Source organism: Peromyscus eremicus, chromosome 5, assembly GCF_949786415.1.
Source record: "Peromyscus eremicus chromosome 5, PerEre_H2_v1, whole genome shotgun sequence".
NCBI classification, from domain to species: domain Eukaryota; kingdom Metazoa; phylum Chordata; class Mammalia; order Rodentia; family Cricetidae; genus Peromyscus; species Peromyscus eremicus.
In genome coordinates, this window is record NC_081420.1 from 44,128,824 (window position 1) to 44,153,112 (window position 24,289).

Consider the following 24,289-nt stretch of genomic DNA (forward strand, 5'->3'; position numbering starts at 1 on the left):
TTTCATTTCCTATGTCTTGAGGTCTTTTTTTTTCTTTTCTTTTTTTTTTTGGCGGGGGGTTGGTGGCAAAAGCCCCATCTTTGGAACTTTGACAATATCTCTGCCTTCCCCCAACTTACTGCACTGCTTAGAATGGCAGCCTTGAGATTCTAATAGTTCTCCTACCCACCTGACTGGCAGCGAAGACTGCAGCTGGGCATCAGTTACCACACTCAGTTTTATGCTGTGCAAGGTCAGGGCAGCTGCTAGGCAAGCATTCTATCACTCAGCTACACCTGTTGCCTGACAAGTATGTGGGTTTTTTTGTTTTTGTTTCTTTGTTGTTGTTTTTTAAAGTTTTTTTCTAATTAGAGTTATAAAGAAATATTTTGGCACTTAAATTGTTTTTATTTCACATAGTTCTGATATCATAATTCCCCTGTATAAGATCCCGAATTTTCTGGGTTTTCCTTTTTCACTGGCCCTTTTCTGTTGCATTTCCTGCTACTGTCCTTGTTATATAGTATAGTATTTTAATTTCTGGTATGTAGAGGTCTTTTCTCCTTTTTCTTTAAAAACATTATAGTTGTTTTTATGCGCACATGGCTATGAGTTTTTAAACTTACCAGTGGAGATTTGAATGGAATTATAATGCTGGGAGGGACAAGGATTTATGAAAAAAATGATCCCGGGGGGGGGGGGGGGGGGAGGAGCTCACAAGACTCCCTCAGCTGAGGAGCTGCTAATGGCTGCTGTGGGAGGAGGAACCAGGTTTCTTCAGTGGTGTGGTTAATGGTAGGTAGTCCATGCTCCTGTGGATGTCTGTGTACCCTTATGCATATGGGTAATACTAGTTGGACCCAGTTATTTAAAAACTAATAAAGGAGAAGGCCTGAATTTAGGAGAAGAATGGGAATAGGATCTGGGAGGATGAGTTGGAGGGAGGATTGAGAATGAATATAATTTAAATACCAAAGAATGAATAAAATACTGAGGTTATGGATCATTGGCAGTAATATTAATGTACTGTTATAAAGAGAAGATTGTCATAACCTTTAAAGAACTTTTTAAGATATGATATGATGTCTTGGACATAGTAAATATATGATTAACAGTGTTCTATTATTTTTTTTAAAAAAGTAAAATGTGCCTTTTAAATTAGAGTTCTGATTTGGAATTTTCATAGTTAGAAAGTTTTTCTTTGATTTTTTTATGATATTGCTTATAATAAACAGTACAAGCAATTTATATATCTAGTGAAAGGAATTATGAACATCACCATGGCATATTTACCACTGGGAAATGCTATAGAGACATTAAAAACATGTCAGTTCAAAAAAATTGTTCTATTGATAATTAGGAAATATTTATAAAGGAATAGGTAAAGTTTAATGTAATATTTATGTTACTGTATTCCATAACTACAAGGACATTTTGGGGATGAGGATATATTTATTATCTTTAGTGTAGCCAGTCTCAGAGGTATATATCTCTGGAAACCACTGAAATTGTCACCTCTAAACACATACCATTTATTACTATCAGCGAACATACAGAAGCTGGTAAAAGTATCTTTATATTAAAAAACTGTTAAAAATATAAATTAAAGTTAAACTGTTGAGAGCATTATTTAAAAACTAATGGGATATTGAATTTCCATAGATTTAAGTTGTGGAGTTGAGTAACATGATTATTGGGGGCTGGCCATCAGGATGGAGAGTCTCACAGGAATTGGCTTTTTCAGCCTTGGGTCCAAAGGCACTCTGCAACTAGATTACCCCTCCCTGTTTTTTTGTGTCTCTTAATATTTTGTCTTTTTGACATTATAATCATAACATTCTCCTTTCCCTTTCCTCCCTTCAAACTCTTTGCTCTCTTTCAAATTCTTGGCTTTTTCATTAATAATTGTTACATACATATATGTGTATACATACACATATATATTCCTAAATACATTCAAGTATATAACCTGTTTAGTCTGTATGTTTACTTGTGCGTGTTTTCAGACCTGAAAACATTTGGTATTGGATAACCAGTTGGTGTGCTTTTTTTGTGGTGAAGAGTATTTCTCTAGCTCTTGGCATTCTTTGGTTGCCTGTAGTTTTTTGTGTAAGGTTGAGACCTCCTGGGCTTTCCCCATCCGTGTCAGCATGTCTGCTGTTCATGTTCAGTTCATGTGTAGGCAGTCACGTTAGAGAAGCTTTATTGATATAATTGCTGATATTCCTACAAGAGACAATCTCACAGCAAACTTGCTGTTCCTCTGACTTTCTGCCTCCTCTTTCACAATGATCCTTAGTATTGGGTGGTTGGTTGTGTTGTAAATGTTTCCTTGGGACTGGACACAACTCTGTATTTTGATTGGTTGTGGTTTTTCTGTAATGGTCTCCATCTGTTCTGAAAAGAAGTTTCCTTGATACACGGGGTGAGGACTACACTTACCTCTGGGTATAAGAACAAATATTTAGAATGTAGTTAGGCATCATGCTGGTTTAGGAAAATGACAGTTTTAGGTTCTTCTCCAAGATCCTTGACTTCACTAGCCCTAGGTGGTTGGCTATGTTTCCAGTACCAGACATTAATTTTCTGAAAGTTAGTCCTTAGGGAGGAGGCTAGGTCATTTACAGCTCAGGGGCCTCTGGGCCCTATTTCTGAAGAGTTAAGTCTTCAGCACTGTGGACTGACCAAGGGCAGTAACAATAGCCTACAATGTTTTGCAAATGTGTTGGATTATTCTGACCAACAACTCAGAAGAGGGCTTCTTGTGCTTAGTGTTGGGTTGTTTTGTTAGGGTTCTGTGACTCTTGACAACCTAGATGGGAAAATTTTATTTAAAATGTATACGTGTATTTATATGCCAACTTACATGTATTATATAGGTAGGTAGATAATAGTATGATTCCTTAAGACTTTTTCAGATATCTGTACTGTTACTTTACCATCTAGAACCAGAGTTGTTTTTTCCCCCTCTTTTTTACACCCCCCCCCCCCTTTGATTTTTGAGACAGGGTCTCATGTAGCTATAGATATCCTGGAACCCACAGAGATCAAGCTGCTTCTGCCTCTTAAGTGCTGGGGTTAAAGGCCTGCACCACCATTTTCCCATCTTTAATCTTTTCTCTTAACTAACTTGATGAAGGCCCAAGCACACTGTGGAGGTAGCCTCTTCTCAATGTCTCCTATTAATAGAGAAGTAGAGAAGTTGAGTATCCCTTATGTGAAATGCATGGGATGTGACTTACTTTTTAGGTTTTCTAAATTTTGGAACATTTGATGGGAACCATGCCTCAAGGTAGAATTTTCTGTGATGTGAGATACTTTTAAATATATATCTGTATATACTATTCTAAAGGTAATTTTTTTCTGTGTTTCTGTTTTGATTTGAGACACATCTTAGGAGGTGAGGTAAAATTTTGTAATTGTGGTGTCATGTTTGTGACCAAAGCTTTAGATTGGGTATGGCAGGATTTTAGATTTTGGGGTCTTCAGTTTGTGTCTTTTAAAATGCCTTAATTAGACTTGGGCTAGATTCAAGGGAGTAGCTAGGTATTATAGTTAATAAATTTAACCATCACACTATAAAGGATGATTTGGGCAGAGTGTCAGAAAACCAAGTAAAATAACTTGAAATTATATGGGAATCTGTTATCTTCTATAAAACATCCAAAGAAAGGGCAGAGTTTAAGCTTGGTTGATTAGTGACAGAAAGGCTGTTTTCAGAGACCTCTGGCTAGGGCTGCAGCTTGCATGACCTCCGAGGTTCAGTCTTTGATTGTGCTAAAAATAAAACCAAGTTCTGCTTACAACATCTGCTTCATTCCCACTTACTTTGAAGAGTAGATACTCCTGTTTATTGAAAAAATCTAGCTTTCAGTGGTTCTCTGAAGTACAGGGTTTTCTCTTAAGGGCCTTCTTTAGTGCATTATAGCTCAAAGTCTGCTGATGGCTTTTTTCTCATTGGGGTTAGTTAGTCTGTTTCTAGGACAGGTGGAAATTGGATGCCATTTTAATAATTATACAAAATTTAAGTGGAAAGTTGTGTTTTATTTCATTAGTGTTTTAGTGTGTATGATAGTTACTTCCTGTATGATCTTCAGTCCTTGAGCTTGTGTAGAGTGTAAATTCATTGTACTCTTGAGAGTTTAAGCACCAAACTTTGACTTGGAGCTCGGGTTTGATTTTAGTGTTTATGGGGAACTTCGGGGCCTTCTTTCTCATCCTTACTGAGTAGTTGCGATTATAGGCGTCACCACCATGCTGAGTTTTAATGTAAAGTTTTAAGAATTCCTCAAATATTTTGGAAACCAGACTTTTTTTTTTTTTAATTTATTTTCATTTTATGTGCATTAGTGTTTTTGCCATGGGTGTCGGGTCCCCTGGAACTGGAATCACAGACAGCCTTGAGCTGCCATGTGGGTGCTAGAAGTTGAACCTGGGTTCTCTGGAAGAGCAGCCAGTGCTCCCAAACCACTGAGCCATCCTTCTAGCCCCGGAAACCAGACTTTCTTAATCTGATATGTATTTCATAAAGATTTCCTCTCAAATTGTCTTTTCACTCTCCAAGGGTGTTTTTTAAAAAGAGACATTTTGAATTTTATCATATAATTTATTAGGTTCAATTTTTCAAACATTGTGATGTCAGCCTTTTACATACAAAACTCATCAGAAATTGAGCCATGGCTTAGTTAAGAGCACTGTCTGCTCTTGCAGAGGACCTGAGTTTTGTTCTCGGTCCCACATTGGTCAACTAGCAACAATCTGTAATTCCAGCTCCAGTAGATCAGACATCCTTTTCTGTCCTCTTCGGACACTAGCACCTACCTACACACACCTCTCCAAATACATAATTTAAAAATAAATATTTTTAAAGAATCATCATGAATCCTAAGATAAACCTAGATATTTTGGATATGTCTTCTAGTAGTTGAGTTTTCCATTTTACACTTAGTTCTGTGATCCAGTAAGAGGTAATTTTTGAGCCAAGCGTGATGGCACACACATTAAGTCCCAGCACTTGACTTTAGTCCCAGTGCTAGAGGCCAGCCTGGTCTACAAAGTGAATTCTAGGACAGCCATGGCTGTTAAACAGAGAAACCCTGTCTTGAAAAGCCCCTCCCAAAGTAATTTTTGTGAATGGTACACAGCTGTTTGTAGAATTATTTTGTTTATATATTGTTTACTTGTTCATCAACATTTTTTGAAAACTTTTCCACTGCACTGCCTTCCCATATTTGTTGAAGATGAGTTCTCTGCTTTTTATGAGTCCATTTCCATGTTTTTCTTGTGTACCACTCATCTGCTTTCATGTTTCTCCTCTAGCTTCACCATGTTGATGATGGGGAGCTTATAGAGTAAGTCTTAGATTGAGGAGTATTTGTTTTTTAACTTTTCTTCTAAACACATGGTATTTCCCTTCTTGGTCTGTTGTTAGCCAGTTAAACTTTAGAGTCATTTCATCGATATCTACAAAATAACTTGGCAGGGTTTTTGTCAAGATTGTGTTAAATCTATACATTAAGCAAGGAAGAACTCATATCTGATATGTTGAGCCTACCATCACATACATGGATCATGTTTGGATTTATAATTGATTCCATTGGAATTTTGTAGTTTTTCCGCAGATGTTTTGTGTGTGCCTATGTTTCTTTGAGATGAATTTCTCTGTGTAGCCTTTACTGTCCTGGAACTCTGTAGACCAGATTAGCCTCGAACTCATAGATCTGCCTGCCTCTGCCTTCTGGGTGGTAGGATTAAAGACATGTGCCAACCATGCCCAGTTCATGTTTTTACTTTCAAATTATGGTTGTTTCCTATGTTGGCATATAGGAAAACATCTCTGGTTTTCAGTAATTCGAGGAATGATTTCTTACTCATTATTGCTTCTGATGTTTCTTCTGGTTCCTTCTGTAGCTAGAGTTTTCCTGCCTGGCCCACAGTCAGGGCAAATCTCTCTCACCTGCCAGTCCCACAGCCACTCAGACCCAACCAAGTAAACACAGAGACTTATATTGGTTACAAACTGTATGGCCATGGCAGGCTTCTTGCTAACTGTTCGTACAGCTTAAATTAATCCATTTCCATTAATCTATACCTTGCCACGTGGCTTGTGGCTTACTGGCATCTTCACATGCTGCTTGTCATGGTGGTGGCTGGCAGTGTCTCTCTGACTCAGCCTTCCACTTCCCAGCTTTATTCTCCTCCTTGTCCCGCCTATACTTCCTGCCTAGCCAATGGCCAATCAGTGTTTTATTTATTGACCAATCAGCAACACATTTGACATACAGACCATCCCACAGCATCCTTCTCTCTTTTCCTCTGATTGATACAGCCTTTAAAAAAAAAAAAGTTAGCATCTTGTAATTGTTTTATGGTCCTTGGATATTCTGCTCTTTTTTTTTTTTCCCCACCTTTGGTATCACCACAACTAGTACTCTATACATCACTTTTGAACATTCCTATTGACATATCTTTGTACTCAGTGAGTCTTTCCTTGGATACGTTTGGTATATTGATGAACCTGTGAAAGATAATTTTTCCTTCCGTTCGTTCTTTCTTTCTTTCTTTCTTTCTTTCTTTCTTTCTTTCTTTCTTTCTTTCTTTCTTTCTTTTCTTTCTTTCTTTCTTTCTTTCTTTCTTTCTTTCTTTCTTTTCTTCCTTTCTTTCTTTCTTTCTTTTTTAAGTAGAAACATTTTGCTTTCCTTTATTTTACAGGTGCCTTTTTAGAACAAAGTCTTCAGCATAGACAGTGAAGAAGTGTACTAGGGCTTGTTTTTACTTCCATAGATTTCCTAAATTAATATATTTACATATTAATAATTTTAAGATTCAAACTATAGCACCCCTTTCCATGTGGAATAATGAAATAAATGTACATTGGTAAGCCCTCCCTTCTTTGTCAAGCATTTTAATGGCTTACAAGTTATTCTGATGTGCTGACTTGATCTTATACAAGAGTTGAGCAGGAAAGTCATTATTGTCTATATTCACACAGGCAAGCAGAGAGTGCAAGCTGACATGGTTTTAGATCAGTACAGGATACTGAAAAGACAGTCTTTATTTCGGTTACAGTGTTCAAGTTCCAACATTACCTTCAGTTCTCAGAACTTCTAGTTACACTGCCCATCTGTTCTGACATGTTATGTACTCGTTTCAACTAATGTTCCTAGCATATTCATCATAGCTTGTAAAAGTTCCTGATCAGATAATTCTATTTACTTCTGATGCTGATGCTTATTGTGTTTCTTGAGACTATGTTTTAATATGCCCTATAAATTTTCTTTGAAGTCCTAAATAATACGTGATTGCTGAGGTGAATAGGTCTTTAGTGTAAGCTTTTATGCTTACCTGGCTATCTGTTTGGACTCTTTTTAGTATTTATTATACTACTAGTTAGGGTTTGAGGCTAGAATTTTCTCTCTTGTTTAGGCTTGTCTTCCTAGTTAGTTGTTTTTCAGTTTCTCTGAAATTTTTTGTTTTTTGTTAAATAGGGCCTGAAACATGCTCTTTTGACGCACTCTCTGATCTTTCGTCTATGAGCACTATTAACGGTATGGAATGGGGGTAGGAAAACTATTATTGCATTAGTTTTTAGCAAGCTTGTGCTTCAAGGCTGTGACGTTCATAGGTACTTCTTAATTGTGGCTGGTTTTTCTTGCCCTTAAATGAGATAGAAACAGCTAGAGTGTGCTAGAGTTGAGCCTTGTTTTGGTTAGTTGAAGGCTAGGAGGGCTCCAGAGGTGGAAGATGCCAGTAGAGCCTATTGGCTAAGCTCTGGTAAAAACTTACTCTGGAGGACAAGTCTTGCTCTGAACAAGATGCTCTGGGCCAGTGGTTCTCAACCTTCTTAGTTCTGTGACCCTTTAATACAGTTCATTTTGTGATTGACCCCCTCAGCCGTAAAACAATTTTTGTTGCTACTTCATAATATTATGAATTGTAATGTAAGTATCTGATATGCAACTCCTGTGAAAATTTTTTGACCTTTAAAGGGGTCATGACCCACAGGTTGAGAACCACTGCTCTGGGCATATCAAATACTTTATTTTACTGGGAACACTGAATTTCTTTTATGATCATTTTGATGTAGGACTTCTAAGTGATAAAAATTTGGGAAAAGTACTGGAGTCCAAGACTGAATCCTTCACTGCATATTATTGTTATTATTTTTTTAATTTGAATTCAGGACCCTCTATTTGCTGAGTCATCTTGCCAGCCCAAATATTCTGTTTCTTAATTGGTGGTGTGTGGTATGTATATGTGTGTGTGGGGAGGCGGGGGGTGGGGGGGGGTGGGGGGGGGTGGGGGGGTGGGGGTGGGGGGAAGGCGTGCATGCTCATGTGTGCATTTCAGAGTGGAGGTCAGAGGACAACTATTGAGAGTTGGTTCTTTCCTGCACCTTGTTGCATCTGGCTATTCAACTTAGGTTATCAGGCCTGTTTAGATACCTCTCCTGGCTAAGTCTGTCCCCTTACCATTTATTCATACTTAATTCACACTGGGTTTCCAGCTCATTGGTTAAATTTTTGGGCTTCCTACTTTGGTAATGGCTCCCATGGGGATTTCTTTGTTTTTGTTTATAATTTAATGTCATTGTTTCTGTACGTGATGTGTGCATGGGGGGATACATAGCTATGGTGCACATGTGGTCAGAGGACAACTTGGTGGAGTTGATTTTATCCTTCTACCTACCAGGGGATGCACCTCTGGTGTCTGGGCTTGCTTGACAAGTGCCTTTACCTACTGAGCCATCTTTCCAGCCCCCGTGGAGATTTCTCATTGGTTAGTTGTGTGGTTCTATCAGCCTGTTTTTCTGATTTAGAGATAGTAGTCACCGTTATTTGTCTTCTTACTGTTTTTTGCTGGTTAGGGGTGTTTTTCCCTACTCTTAGCATAAGGAATTATTTTCAACAAATGCTTCTGTTTTTATTTGTTAGTTCTATAATTGATTTATTTGCTTTTTATGTTGGTGAATGTTATTAGGACAGACTATTTTTACCTCGTTCTATCTGGGTATGCAGTTAGTTATCCTACCACTATTTACTAAGAAGATCATCCTACTGAATGAAGTATCCTTTTGAGTTCTGTATCTCCCTCTCTTCTCTGTCTCTCTGTGGGGTGGGTGAGTGGGTGTAGGTACCTGTTTGTGTGGGTGTGTTAAGTGCATGTAGAAACCAGAGGTCACTATCAGTTGTTTCCTTTCTTTCTTTAAATTGGGTGTTTTCTTAATTGCTCTCTACTTTAGTTTTTGAGACAGGCTGTCTCATCATAGTCAGCTAGTCTGGCTGGCCAGTGAACTATAGGGATCTACCTTCCCAGTACCGATGTTACAGTCATGTGCCACTGTGCCTGAGTTTTACATGGTGCTGGGGATCTGGAATTCATGCATGCCTGTCACCTGAGCTGTCTGCCAACCCCACAGTCTATCCTACAGTAAAAATTCAGTGTGCACTTGGAATCTATTTTTGGATTTCCTGAATCACACTTTTTAATTACAGAAACAATTTACATTATAATTTAAAAAATTGAAAAAAATAGGATGTAGAGCCATTGTTTATATATTTCTTTTCTTTTTCAGAGGCTTTTGTTTTTCTCAGTTTTTTTTTTTATCTACATTGTAGGGGAATTTTTTTTTTTTCTGATTGTATTTGTTACTTTTCTTGCTGTGATAAATTACTCTGACTAAAAGCAAGTTAGAGGAGAAAAAGAATTTATTTTGGCTTACAGTTCATGAGGGGATTTGGTCCAGCATGGCAGGAAAGGCATGGCATGGCAGTCAGGAAGCAGAGTGATCACATTTCACCCATACACTGGAAGTAGTAAAGAGGGAATCAGCTAAGGCCAGGCTATAAACCTCAAAGTTCTTACTCTAGCAAGAGTCCACCTCTTTAAAGATTCCATAACCTTCCTAAACAGTGCTGTTAACTTGGCATCAGGTGTCCGAGTACATGAGCTTATGGGTCATTTTATCATTTAAAGCATAACATGAATAATTTCAGAAATTGGGCTTTTGCATAATTGACAAATTAATTTGGGAAGATTGGCATTTTTTTATTCCTTTGCATACTCTTTGTGTGCTTTTCTTTCTGTCTGATAAAGGAATTTTAAAATTTTTGCACATTTAGGAGTTTTTTCCTTTCAATTTAATTAGCTGTTATTAATGAGTTCTATTTTATCTTTTAAGTGATAGCTAATATTCATGACTATTGTATGTTACACTATCTTTTCTGAATTTTTACTGTTTCTAGTAATTTTCCACTAAATATGGTTTCTGAGAGCAGAATATCATTTTGTGTTATTCCAGTTCTTAGTACTCTCATTTATTGCTACTTGACAGAAATAGAACCGGAAGGTTTTTATTTAAAAATAAAATGTGATCTAGTGATTTTGTTTCACAATGAAATCAATTTTAATAATTTGATTTTTTTTTTTTTTTTGGTTTTTCGAGACAGGGTTTCTCTGTGTAGTTTTGCGCCTTTCCTGGGACTCACTTGGTAGCCCAGGCTGGCCTCGAACTCACAGAGATCCACCTGGCTCTGCCTCCCGAGTGCTGGGATTAAAGGCGTGCGCCACCACTGCCCGGCAATAATTTGATTTTTTTGAGACGGGGTTTCTCTGTGTAGTCCTAACTGTCTGGGAACTCACTTTATAGACCAGGCTGGCCTTGAACTCGGAGATCTGCCTGCCTATGCTTCCTGAGTGCTGGGATTAAAGGCGTGTGCTACCAACGCTTGGCCAATTTTAATAATTTTTAACCTAGTGTCAGCTTTTACGTATATTATTATTAATGGATATGTCTTTATATTTGTGTGTGTACACATGCACACTAGTACGCTCTTGTGCATGTAGATGTTCATGGAAGCCAGAAGAGGATGTATCCCCTGGAGCTATAATTACAGACAGTTGGGAGCCACATGATAATGGAGGCTAGGAATTGAACTCAGTTCTTCTGCAAGAGCAGCAAGGACTTTTAACCATTGAGCCATCTCTCTAGCCCATTAGCCATTATTATCATTAATTATTATTAGTATTTTATTTTTCTGAGACAAAGTCTTGCTATATAAACCAGTTTGACCTTGCATTTGAGATTCTTCCGTGTGTGTTGCAGGCCTGTATACCATATCTAATTGTGTAGTATATTACTGAGATATTTCATATTAAGTAATAGAAATCTGGTGTGCATTTTATACTTAAAAATTATTTTGGACTAGCCTCAAGTTCTCAGTAGCTACTAGTGGCTTATTCTGTGAGCTGTGCAGTAGAAATGTACTCCCCTCACCTTTGTTAATATTGTATACTCTTTTGAAATCTTTTTGTTAAAATGGTACATTGTTTTGATCTAATCATTTGGAGTCGTAGTGAGATTTAGTATATTTAATGCTGCTTTGGACACAGACATTATTTTGAATATTGGAGGCTCTACTTTAACCTAATATAGAGCTGGGGATGACTTTGAACTTCGGATCTTTCTCATATTTCTAAAGTGCTAGGGTTACAGACATACACCATTGTGTCCATCTGATCATCCATTTTATTTCTCTTCATGTTCTGTGGGATGAGTTTCTTTTGTACTGGTTTATAAGGCCTTCTTTGATATTAATGATGTTTACTTATATCACAGACAATATTTTCCCAGTTGTCATTTCCCTCATTGGCTCTGTGTTGTCTTCCAGTGGTATTCTGAAGTCATTATTTAGTAGAATCTGTTAGTTACATTTTCATTAGTTTGTTTTTGATGTAACTGCTTATCTCACTGTGGGTTATAATTTTATCTAAATGAATTTTGTCATCTTTTACTTTCTTAAAATTGAAATTGTTCTCATAATTATTGGGTAAACATTTAATTTGTTTTCTGGTGTGTATTTTATTACACTGTTCTGTCTTTCTCTAAGCATGGACAGGGCATATTAATTTCTTGTATGGCAAAATGTGTATTTTCACCAGTGTTTGGATAATGATCTGATAGAGTTTCTTCATGGTGAATTTTATAATTATTTTTGTCAAGTTAAGTTCCCACCCCTTCTCCCTGAGGCAAAAGAATAAAACCTAACCATCAGTCTTTTTATTGAAATTACTTTATAAATTTTTCTATTTTGATGTTTAATTCTTGTTATAATTTAGTTCTAGTCATTTGTATTTTTGTTATTGTATCATTAAAAACTTTTTGTTTGTGCGTGTACAGTGAATTTGTGTGTGTGTGTGTGTGTGTGTGTGTGCGCGAGAGAGAGAGAGAGAGAGAGAGAGAGAGAGAGAGAGAGAGAGAGAGAGAGAGAGAGAAGAGAGAGAACATGCAGGGATGTATGTGCCTAGGTGTGCTCATGTGGAGGCTGGAGGAGGAGAAAGGGGGTCCTGCTATATCCATGTAATTATTCCCCTGAGATAGGTCCTCTTATTTAACCTGAAGCTTGCCATTTCAGGTAGGCTAGCTAGCTAGTGAATGTTCAGAACTGCCTGTTTTCACCCCCAACACAGATTATAAACCCTCCTAGCCATGCCCAGCTATTGCTATGTGGGTGCTGGAGATTTGAATCCTGGTTTTCAGGTTTGTGCAGCAAACACTTAGCCATTGAGCCATCTCCCCAACCCTTAAAACCTCCTTTTAATGAATTGTGGTTGTGTCTGATCTTGCTTTTTGTGCATATAGGCTTTTCTCTAATCCAGTGACTTCCTCTATATTCTTTTAAATTTTCAGGAAGATAGTCATCTCACCTACCAATAACTGTAATCGTATTTTCTTTCTAAGTATAACTTTATCTTAAATTTTGAATGTTAATGTCTATACAGAATTAGTAACCATGAAGTGTTTTTTTTTTTTATCAAAATGCTAATTGTATCCTTTTTGAAAGTTCTTTGCTCTGTTTAAAGTTAGGAGCTGATTGTGAACTGTGTTTGAGTATCTTCTTTGGCATTATGCTGGTTTTCCTCTTTTCACAGAGGATATCATGGCTTTTTTTAGTTGTTGTTTTTTTGGTTTTTCAGTGACTTTCCTGGAACTCACTGTGTAAAGCTTTACTTGATTGTATATTTCTTTATATAGTTTTGGATTTAGTTTGTATAAGTTTTATTTAAGATTGTTAAACACCAAACACTGGTTGTATAAGGTAAAGTTGTAATTTTTATGCTTTCACACATGGTCTTATATAAACAAATTATGTGTCCGTTAAAAGTTTAATAGAAGCCATCTAAAGATGACTTTGGTCAACTATTTAATTTTCTTTGAACCATGCAGATTTTATTCACTTTCTACTGAAAAACAATTTGTCTGATATTGGTAAGGATTTAATCAGATCAAAAACTGTAAAATGTGGAAATTAGCAGAGTTGATCTGTATCATAATGGTTTTCTTTAGAAGAAAACTGCTTTTACTATTTTTTGATACATTTTTTGATACTAAGTATTGAGAGAATAAGCAAGTCTTACAAATATGTGACAAAGTAGCTATTACTTTCAAGGATAATCCCCCCATCCCAGTATTTTATTTAAAAAAATTTGAATCTCTAGATAGATTATAGGAATAAAAGCCTTTAATATGTTAATTGTTCTCATTCTCAGGTGCATTTTACCTGGTGTTTGAATATATGGACCATGATCTGATGGGACTACTGGAATCAGGCTTGGTTCATTTTAATGAAAATCATATAAAATCTTTTATGAGACAGCTCATGGAAGGCCTGGATTATTGTCATAAGAAGAACTTTTTGCATAGAGATATTAAATGTTCAAATATCCTTCTAAATAATAGGTATGGATATGAGCTTTATGTATTTAAGTGTTAATACAATATATAACTTCCTGTAAAATTCAGTTTATTGCTTCATATTTCTTGGGGAATGAACAACAGTCAGCTTAAACATAAATTTCAGACACCATGACTTAGTTCAAGAGTACTGTCTACTTGAGTAAGTACTCTGTCTAGATGTCACTGAGGTACTACTTTCCTAATTGGGTACTGAAATAGCACCTGAGATACTGTCACACTAGCACCACTGAAATAAGTGTGTTGAGCCCCTGGGGGGGGGTGGTGGGGAGATTGTTTCTAAGACTATACACTGTATCCTTTTAGGATCTTTAGGCTTTTCATAAATTAAGGTAGTATTTGTCTAGATTGAAAATGTAAATGTTTTGTAAACAGTTGGTACACTGTCATGTAGGAAATATTAACACACATGACTTCAGTACAATATAGTCTCTCCAATAGTTTTGATCTACAGCTGGTTGAATCTGAAAATTAAGAACTTGTAGATATGGATGATTGAATGGGTACATAACAACAACAAAAAGAAACTATCCAAGCAAGATTCTAGTTGTTACTTTGTAAATTTGCCTTGTTCATTTTCCTCTGGTTAATCTTGCCTGTAGTACAGCAGTTCAGTGAAAGAATTTGTATATTTTTTTAAACTGTATCTTAATTGAGCACCAGGAATAGAATGTAAATACATATTATCAGATTCATGATAGACTAATGCTTTTTTATTTTGTCTTATTTCTACCAGAGGACAGATAAAACTTGCAGATTTTGGACTTGCTCGTTTATATAGCTCAGAAGAAAGGTAAGAGTACTTTGAGATGAATTATTGTAAGCACAAAGTTCAGTTTTAGAAACTAAATTTAGAATGTTAATTTTTAAAATTTTATTTTATGTGTATAAGTCTTTGGCCACATGTATGTATGTGTACCACGTGTATGTCTTCTACCCGTGGAGGTCAGAAGAGGTCCTTTGAGTCCCCTGAACCTGGAGTTACAGAGGGTTGTGAACTACCCTGTGAGTGCTGGGAACTGAACCTAGGTAGTCTGAAAAAGCAACAAGTGCTCCTTGAGCTGTTTCTCCAGCCCTGTTTTTTTTTTTTTTTTAAATACAGACGTTTATGTTTCCTGAATAATAAAGAAAAAACTTGTTTGGCTGATTTAATTTTATAATTTGTATATTTAATTTTTAAACAAATTTGATTTTTTTTTTTTTTCTTTCGAGACAGGGTTTCTCTGTGTAGCTTTGCGCCTTTCCTGGAACTCACTTGGTAGCCCAGGCCGGCCTCGAACTCACAGAGATCCTCCTGGCTCTGCCTCCCGAGTGCTGGGATTAAAGGCGTGAGCCACCACCGCCCGGCTACAAGTTTGATTTTTAAATGGTGGATAAATAAAATTTCTATTAAAATGTAGAACTTTAAATATGACTACAATGAACTTAAACTTTTTAAAAACTAATACTTAAGTTTTTAGTGCGGATCTAGAGATTAAGGTTCTTAATTGTGTATTTAATAATAAAGTTTGATATATGCTTTATAAATAGTACGTTTAAAATTTAAAACTTTGTTTTATTATTTTAGACTTCACCTTTTTTGTTTTTGTTTTACTTATATCTACAGTAGTCTTTTTTCCCAACTCCCTGGAACTATTTAAACAAGCAGTTGTGAGGAAGTTCAGTGTGTAAGATAGAGAAAGATGGAGCTTCTCTGGCTAAAGTTGGGGTGTGTATCTGACTGGCTCCCTTTGTGTCTGGTGGTAAAGAAATAGGACTCTTATTAGAATTCATACAGATTTTTAAAATAAAACATTTTGTTGAAATAATGATTTTATGTAAATAAGCTGTGGGATTGATTGGGTTTAATAAATGTAGTCAGTGTAGTTCATTCCTTTCCTGCTTTTAATTATATATTTGTATAATTATACATTTGTGAATTAAGTGATGTTATCTTTTTTAAAAATTATTTTTTAACAGTGTATAAAATTATATACAATAAATTGTTTTGAACTATGTATAACATTGTAGAATGTTTAAAGCCGGCTAATTAGCTAATGTCTTATGTTAATTTTTTTGTAGTAGGAACACTTAAAAAAACTCTTAGTAATTTTCAAGACAATATTGAATTGCTATTATGTTCATCAAGGTGTTTGATAAATCTCTTGAACTTACATCTCCCATCTAGTTGAAAATTTTATATTTTTTGACCAGTTTTCAATCTTGAACACACAACTTTTGGTGACTTCCACTCTTGCCTTGTATGATTTTGAGTTGAACTTTTTTAGCTTGTATATACAAGTGAGATCATGTGATCTTTATCTTCTGTGCCTGAATTATTTAACCTAATGTCTTTCAGGTTCATCATGTTCTCACAACATTGAACAACACAGTATTTATTATTTTTATAGCTTATTTTTATTAGATTTTTTTTTCCTATACTATATTTGGTCATACTCCTTCAACTACCCCAACTCCCAGATTCTCCCACCTCCCTTTCTCGCCACCTTCATGGAATTCTATATGCATGTATGACATACTTTCTTCATCAGTTCTCCTGTTGTTGTGTCTTTGCTGATGTAGAGGACTGAATGACTTTAAGGGTCGAGGAGCTATATAGTTCAGGTTTTCAACTCTTATTTCTGTATTTATGTAATCCAGACTGGCCTTGATCTTAGTGACCCAACTATTTCTACTTTCCAAGTGTTGAGATTAAAGATGTGCATCTCTATGCCTGGCTCTAAATTTTTAAATATTTCTACAATATAGTAATGTTTCTTTTAGTAGAATTTGCAAAGAAAATGATCTTAATGTTCCTTAATCTAAAACTTCACTTGAATAACCATTTTTAAATTTCTGACTAATCTGGCTATTCTTTGTGGGTGGGGTTATTTGGTTAAGGATTCTATTTTCTTAATCCCCTCAAATTTCACTGCAGTTGCTTGATGCAATTTATCTGTCATACTTGAATGTAATTCCCTTCTTTCTTTCTTGTTATGTTTCATCCATATTGGTATACACCTAAGTACCTTTTATAACTAAAAAGTTCTTTTTATAGAAGATATCCCTGTGCATTTGGAATAGATGTTCCAGAAAAAATACTGTATAGCTACATTTATATATTATAAATGTCTTTTCCCATAGGACAACAAAAGTGTTTCCACAAAAATTGAAATTAACTGCTTTTTTTAGAGGAAACATTATAACTACACGTATTACTGGTTTGAAGTTTGAAGAAAATCAATTTTGTAGTCATAAGTTGAGAAAGATTACTTTGCTTTATCCTTATCCTATCCAGTTGTAAGGATTTCTTGAGACAGAGTCTTTGCTATATATTCCAGGTCAGCCTCAGACATACTTTGTAGTTCAGTTAGGTCTTGAAATGACCTCCTGGTGCTACTTCTGCCACTGAATTGGTGTTGCTTTAAAATCTTGGTTAAGCCAGTTAGTGAGTTTCATGACTCTAAATATTATGGTGATGGATTTAATGCTTCTAAATTTGGGCCTGGATGACATGGCTCAGTAGTTGAGAGGACTTTTTGCACTTGCAGAGGACCCAGGTTTGGTTTCTAGCAGCCATGTGATACCACCTAACTACCATCTGGAACTCCAGTTCTAGGGTATCTAATGCCATCTTCTGGTTCTGGCCTCCATGGCACCAGCCATACACAAGGAGCATTTATTGATATACAGGCAAAACACTCATACATATAAAATAAAAAAGAACAAATCTTTACATCTCCAAATGCTGGGCTCAAAGTGTTGCTCAGTGGTAGAGCACCTGTGAGGCGTGTTTGAGGCTATGGGTTCAACTCACAAAACTACCAAAACTCAAAATGCTGCAAAGTTCCTACAAAATATTCAAACAAATTAACAAATATACATACCTGTTATGTTTCTAAAAGTTGCCATTATCAAAACTTAAATAGTAACGAAAGTCTGCTGCATTTCTGTGTGATCCCATGCGAGGGGAAAGGAGGAAAAGGGTTTTAACACTTGCTAACCCATCCTTTTCAGGCAGACTGTGTGAAAAGCAATGTTGCCATCTAGTGGCTATTTCTCTCTTGCCACTTGTTTAGAGACTTTCATTGTCCCTAAATCTAGAATTGTTGTCATTTTAGAGATGGAAACAATGCTTTATTTCATATGCTTTAAAACACCAAATGTGTTTTGGGAGAAGGGGGCTCTGATCTGCAGAGCTGTTCTACTGTACTACAGGGAACTCTGGGGTTTCCGGGTAATGCTGAGCATCTTTTGGGAGGCTGGAGACAAAACTATAAACCATGACAATAAGACAAGAGAAAGACTACTACAGAGTGATATGGATAACAGTAAATAACGTACCTCAACAGCCTTCACAAATGGAAATCTCATTCAGGTCGATGACTTAAGTGTAAAATCAAAATAAATTTGCAGTTTCTTTCTTCATGTACTCACCAATTTGATTATGTGAAATGGAAAAGGCAATTAAATTTTCTAGCATGTCCTACTGTCCCATTCCTACCACCTCCTTGGCAATCTCATTCATGTTCTCACTACAAATCTAAATTTCCAATGTTGGTATTTTTTCAGGTTATCAAGCATGTGTGTTGTTTACTGCACATCTCTACCTAGGTGATCGGCATATCTTAAATTAAGCCCTGTCTAACATGTCAGGGGAAAAAAAGATACTACTTTTCTTTGGTTATCCATTTGTTTTCACAGATTGTGTGTGTGTGTGTGTGTGTGTGTGTGTGTGTGTGTGTGTATGTATGTATGTATGTGTGTACATACATATTACCAACCATACATATCCCTCTAAAGAATATTCCCTGCCTTTAGTCTTTTTGTTTCATGTTGTTCTCTACTCCCATTCCTAGACACTGCCATTTCCAGCCATGCCCCCATAGTAGCATTGTTGAACTTACAATTCCCTAAACACAGTGTTCTGAAATACCTCTGCAAGTCTACATAAATTGTTTTTCTTTTATATGCAATTGTAATTCCCATTGTTTCATTTTGAAAAATGTGTCACTGCATCTTCTTTCATGTGTTTGTGGCACATCATCATCATCATCACTATTTTGTGTGTGTAGCGCTTTGGTACATTATTATAATTTATAACTATATTACTGCTGGACACTAAAGAACTACAACCATAGTTATTTGTTTGGCCTAAGCACCGATTAATGCTTAGCATAGTCCCTAATTCAGTTTGAATTGTTTAAAGAAAGGGGACAAAGGGAAGGTCTTTATATGTTGATTTATTTTTAAGTAGCTAGCTTCATGATAATTAATTGTAGAGAAAGTCCTCTGAGATGAGTGGTGTAAGTGTCTTTATTTTGCTCAGTCAAAAAAGCTTTTGTTTGTTCATACTGCCAGTCAGTTCCCAAAGAGCTAGGAAGTAAATGTGGAGTTCTGGACAGAAACATTTTTCTCTGTAGTATGTTCTGTTTCAGCCCCCTGAATCATACCTTGATCTTGTGTTTTTAAAGGGTACCATTAGGCTACCAACAATTTTTGTAGCAGTTTTATGGTAAAGAGTTTGCTGAATTTATTTGAATAAGTATTTTGTCTGCATGTATGTATATGAACCATGTATGTGCAGTGTCAAGGTGGCTAGAAGGGTGTTGGATACCCTGGAGTTGGAGTTATAGATGGTTTTGAGCTGCCATATGGGTGCTGGGAATTGGACCTGGGTTCTCTGAAGAGTAGCCAGTGCTCTTAACCACTGACCCATCTCTAGTCCCAGATTTGCCGAATTTAACTGGCTTTATCCTTCTAGCTCCCCTGTCATATACATGTTTTTGTTTTAGAAGTGGAATGCCAAGTTACAGAGTTTTCATTTTTCCCATAGTCATGTTCAACTCTGTCACAATACCAAAATAGGAAGCTAATAAGTGAAAACAAACATAAAAACCCCAACTATTTTGATAATTACATTAAGGTAAAGTTTTTTTAAGGCAATTTTTTTTTTCTGCTGTTGTTACCCACCTCTCCAGATATCTCTTCCCTTATTGATAAAATGATAGTGTCAGCTCTGCCTTTTCAAAAACTGGTAATGGGGGCCAGAGACTAGTTTGGTAGTAAAGTACTTGCCCAGCACGCTCAAGGTACTGGGGTTAATACCTGGCACTGTAAAGCAAACCTCAAGTTGGTAGTGGTCTATAGAGGGCGATACTTAATAGAAAGTGCAGTTGAGAGTCACTGACTTTTAGACTCTTATTTCTGAAGTATTTATAAAGTTTAGCTTTGCCACCTGTAAATAACAGCTTATTGAACTCACTTATTGAACTCTAAATTTACTGACATGGTGTTTGTGTCAGTCTGTCTGTCCTTGATTAGATTATGTAACAAGTATGGAAATAAATTGAAATGATTCATTTCATATTCTCAATCTGTCTCCTTTTCTAAGTGAATAAATGCATACAACCAAATAACTATTTTTTTCAGTGCTGTATCTTCAATAAAGTGTTGATTCAATTTTTGTAAAAAGACAGGATTAACTTTTCAGAAGTACAATTATTTTTTTATCCATGAAGAAAAAAATATATTTGTTACTTTTAAATTCTTTTTATGGTGTGTTATCGTTAGGATGTTGGCAGTAGGTAACCAGCCCAGGAAGACCAAGGTGGAAAAGCTAAAATTTGAGGATTCTGGATTTTAAGTTATTTCTACATTTGGATTGTCTCTTCAGATTGCAACAATTCTCTGAGTTTCTTGGGATTTAAGTTATTTTTACTTTTAACCATAATTTCAATCTTATTTACTTTAATCTTTACCTTTGTAAATACAACAACCTACTCATAACATGGAACATTTTCTTGATAATACTGTATAAACTATGCTGAGTGATGTGGTTTGTGAAATTGGCTTCATGCCCTCCTAGCTCTCCTTATGTTGAAATTTGCTTTTATGATTAAAGTTCTTCTGTCTGCATACTTCTCAGTGTTTGCTTTTTTTTTCTCACTTAAAGTAAAATGAAAAATGAGGTATGGCACCCTTTTTGGAGGAGCAGGGGTTGGGGGTAGAACCAGAGCACCAACCTACTTTTTTAAAATTGTAGTTAGAGTGTTACTGTATAGCCCAGATTGGCCTTAACCTCCGTATTAAACTGAAAATCCTCCTGTCTGTCAGCCTACTGATGGCTGGGATTTCAGGAATGCTCCACCAACTTGTTTTGTTAAAGGAGTTTGTTTAAAACATTAAAGCACCATTCACTTCTTCAAAGGTTTTTTTTGCTGTCTTTTTTTTCCACCTTGGTTTCTGTCTCCTTGCTCTAGAAAATGTACATTTGCTCAGCAATTTCAGAGAAGTGAAGATTCAGTGTGGTTGGAGCAGGAAGCAGTAATAAGGGATTTATTGTCCTTGTGTGACTAGTCACTAGAACCAATGAGTCTTAGTAATATGTTTTCAGACTATCATTTTTACTGTGTTTTGGAAAGTGAATTGAAAATCTGGAAGCAAGAAAAATTGATTAGAAAGCTGTTGCACTAAATTTTGATAAAAATTATTGTGGATAGAACTAGGCACTGGACTATGTGTTAGAAAGAGGTGAATTATATCATAAGGGTCTCTACTGGAGAATAGTTGGAGCCCAGTACATATTGTGGAAAATCTGTCTCCACTCCTACCTATAAGTGCTTAATTAAGTAGCTGGATACATTTAGAGTTAGGAGAGGCAAAACTATTGTAAACATTTAGTAATGGCTTAAAGTATTATAATTTCTCACTTAATAATTGTTGCTTATCTCAGTCTACCATTAATCTTTAACCATAGCATCAGTTCAGATGGTGACTGTCACATACAGTCATCCAGAAAACCTGGGTGGAAAATCTGCTATCTTTTATAATGCCTTCCAAGGCTGTTGCCAGAAATACAAAAAGAAGGGGGTGGTATTAAGAATCATGTCTAGAAAAGGGTCTTAGCATGTATATTCCTGTTTCAGTGGCATGCAATTGGTTGCATGGCCACACCTCATTGCAGTGAGGATGAGCAGTGTAGTGTATATAGCGGGGCAGCTGCTGTAGAAGAAAGGAGCAAGTCCAAGAGGACAGCGCTTGTTCTCTACCACAAGTGCTGCTGGTTGTGGAAACAGGAGACAAGATTTGCAGCAGTGGGTAACAAATTAACTTTTGAAAGCTATGATGTAGGTTCTTATAGATACTTACAAACTTGCACATTTCAGAGTAGACAAGTGGTCTTACGATGACAGCATCTATGGGGGAAAATGAGTTTTATTTTTCAATGTATAGCATTATGTTACAGGAATTGAAAAATTATTTCTTTACAAGATAAAAAGGAATGTGAAAGTATTAAAAAGTATAAAGGCAAAAGAAAAGAAGGGGCGTGAGAAAAAAGTTTGTACTTACTGTTAAGTAGTTACAGCATGCCACTCAGTTAAAAGTACACACAAGTACTAACTTGGACAGAGTATGATGTAAGAAGTATCCAAAGGCTAGGCATTAGAACTGTAAAAGAAGACCAAATCCCTGTCTCATTTACGTGGTATTCAGAGAAGTTAAAGAATTTAAGTAGTGCTACAACTCAAGTAAAATAATGACTTTAGGATTCTGGCTGTAGAGACAGTGGCTGGAGGAATTTTTGATAGGACAGTTAGGATAGCTGTCTTTGAAGAAGTTAATTGGAACTAAGATCTCAGGGTGAACAAAGAAAATTTAATTAAGACCCAGACAAAGAGTATTCCAGTAGGAGAAGCTCAGCTACTAGGAAGCACCCTGGTGTTTAAGAGTCTGAAGTTCTATTTATTTGCAGTCGGATATGACCTGATTTTATGTTTTTAAAACAAAATGTTTTTAAAAAGATGGCAGGCAAGGGCACTTTAGAGGTGAGGAAACCAATGACTATACTGTTGAATTAGTAGTAGTGGCTCAGACTTGGGTTGTAACTGTTGAAATCCTTTTTTCAAAAAAGTATTTAAGATGAGCTTGTTGATGGTTCCTGGCTAGCTATGAATACTATCTGTCATCTTAGCATCTAGGAGGCTACAACAGGAAGCCTTTTATATTTGAGGCCTACCTGAGGGGGCTACATGGGGAGATCATGCCCATTCCCCACCCACAAAAGCAAAGAAAGGTTCCCTGGGTTGTCTTCCTGCAGCAGCTGGGTAGGTTTTAGCAGAATGACCTGGATTTCTCTTGAGTAGTTAGTTACCTGAAGGCTTTCCTTCTTGTCTCAAAAATACTACAAATTACAGAATGAAAGAAACCACTGAAGATTTTATCATGTATTGTTGGAGAAATTAAGCATTTAAATCTTTCTTAGGTGTATCCCTTTACATGAATCTTTTTGAATTTCATAGAATGATCTTGTCAAACTTGTAAGATAAGAAACACCATAACCAAATCTATCCCCCTGAACACCCCTCCCCCAAGCTCTGAAATTGTTAGGATTGTATAGAAGAAGCATTGGAATGTGTACCAAACAAGCAGAGAGTATCTGATAAAAGGTAACATTTTAGAAATACTTAGAAAACAATTAGCTGTACATTAAATACCTTGATACACTTAGAACTATACTTTGTGTCATTTTGTGTTTAATCATTTTGAAAATTGACTATTCTAAATTTGATAAAGGCTGTTAGCCAAACTTGAAGCTAAAACTGACTATGTAATAAATTACATAGAATTTGATATGTGACATGTAAACTAATCTTTTATTTTGAACACTTTTTAAATAAAATTTCAACACCTGAATATTTGTAGATTCTCTAAAACTTTCATTATTTTTTAAATTTAAAAAATTAGATTTATATCAATCTAAATATTTCTTTGAGAGTAGTCAACCTAGTTTCAGTCTTACAGCATAAGCTTCAAGTGCGTATAGACCCTTGAAACAATTTAGAAGCTAGTCCTCATAGGTTTCCAAGCTTTCTTCCCCCAATAAGCTCATTTACATGTCACCTTAATGTTACATTTTAAGTGCTCTATTGTAGCCCGTGTTTTCCTGGGCTTGGTGTTTGTGAATGAGCCTTTATACTTTTGAGTCAAGATAGAAAATAGAGTTTAAGACAGTGGAATCATGCCAAAATGAATTATTGAGAGTAGAGATTAGACCTGATGCTGGCAGGTCTTTTGCTGTACATCATTGAATTAATGGGAAGTAAGTAAGAAAATTGGGAAGGAATTATGCTTAAATAAGAATAATTAAGTACATCTTTATTAGAACAGCCAGGATTTAAAATACTTTATATAAAGATAGTTGATGCTAGGAAACAAGCAAAGAGATGTTGCTAAGGAAAGTATACTCAATTTTCATTTGCTTCATAGGCATTCTAGCCAGATATAGTGGTATATGCCTGACTCCTAGTTCTTGGGGGTCAGAGGTAGGAAAGTTAATGGAAACTCAAGGCCATCCTGGCTACAAAGCAAATCCTAGACCAGCCAGGGCTAGATAGTAAGACTTTGCCTGAAAATAAAACTGAACCAAACCAAAAAACCTTAGACTCTTACTGCTTAATTCAGTTTGACCAATGTCAACAGAAGGTTTTTTTTTTTTGTTTTTTTTTTTTTGCGGGGGTTGGGGGCTTGGGATATTATGATGCCCAAATTGATAACTTACAGTATTAGCGCTCAGAT

General features: G+C 36.0%; 1 protein-coding gene across 2 annotated transcripts in view; it reads left to right on the top strand.

The window, feature by feature from the left end:
- Window positions 1-24,289, top strand: part of Cdk13 (cyclin dependent kinase 13) — a 99,160-nt gene that overhangs the window by 51,067 nt on the left and 23,804 nt on the right. For both annotated transcript variants that reach the window (XM_059263375.1, XM_059263376.1), the window contains exons 6-7: window positions 13,528-13,717; window positions 14,469-14,525. In XM_059263375.1, coding sequence (XP_059119358.1) covers window positions 13,528-13,717; window positions 14,469-14,525 — 247 coding nt within the window. The remainder of the gene's footprint in view (window positions 1-13,527; window positions 13,718-14,468; window positions 14,526-24,289) is intronic.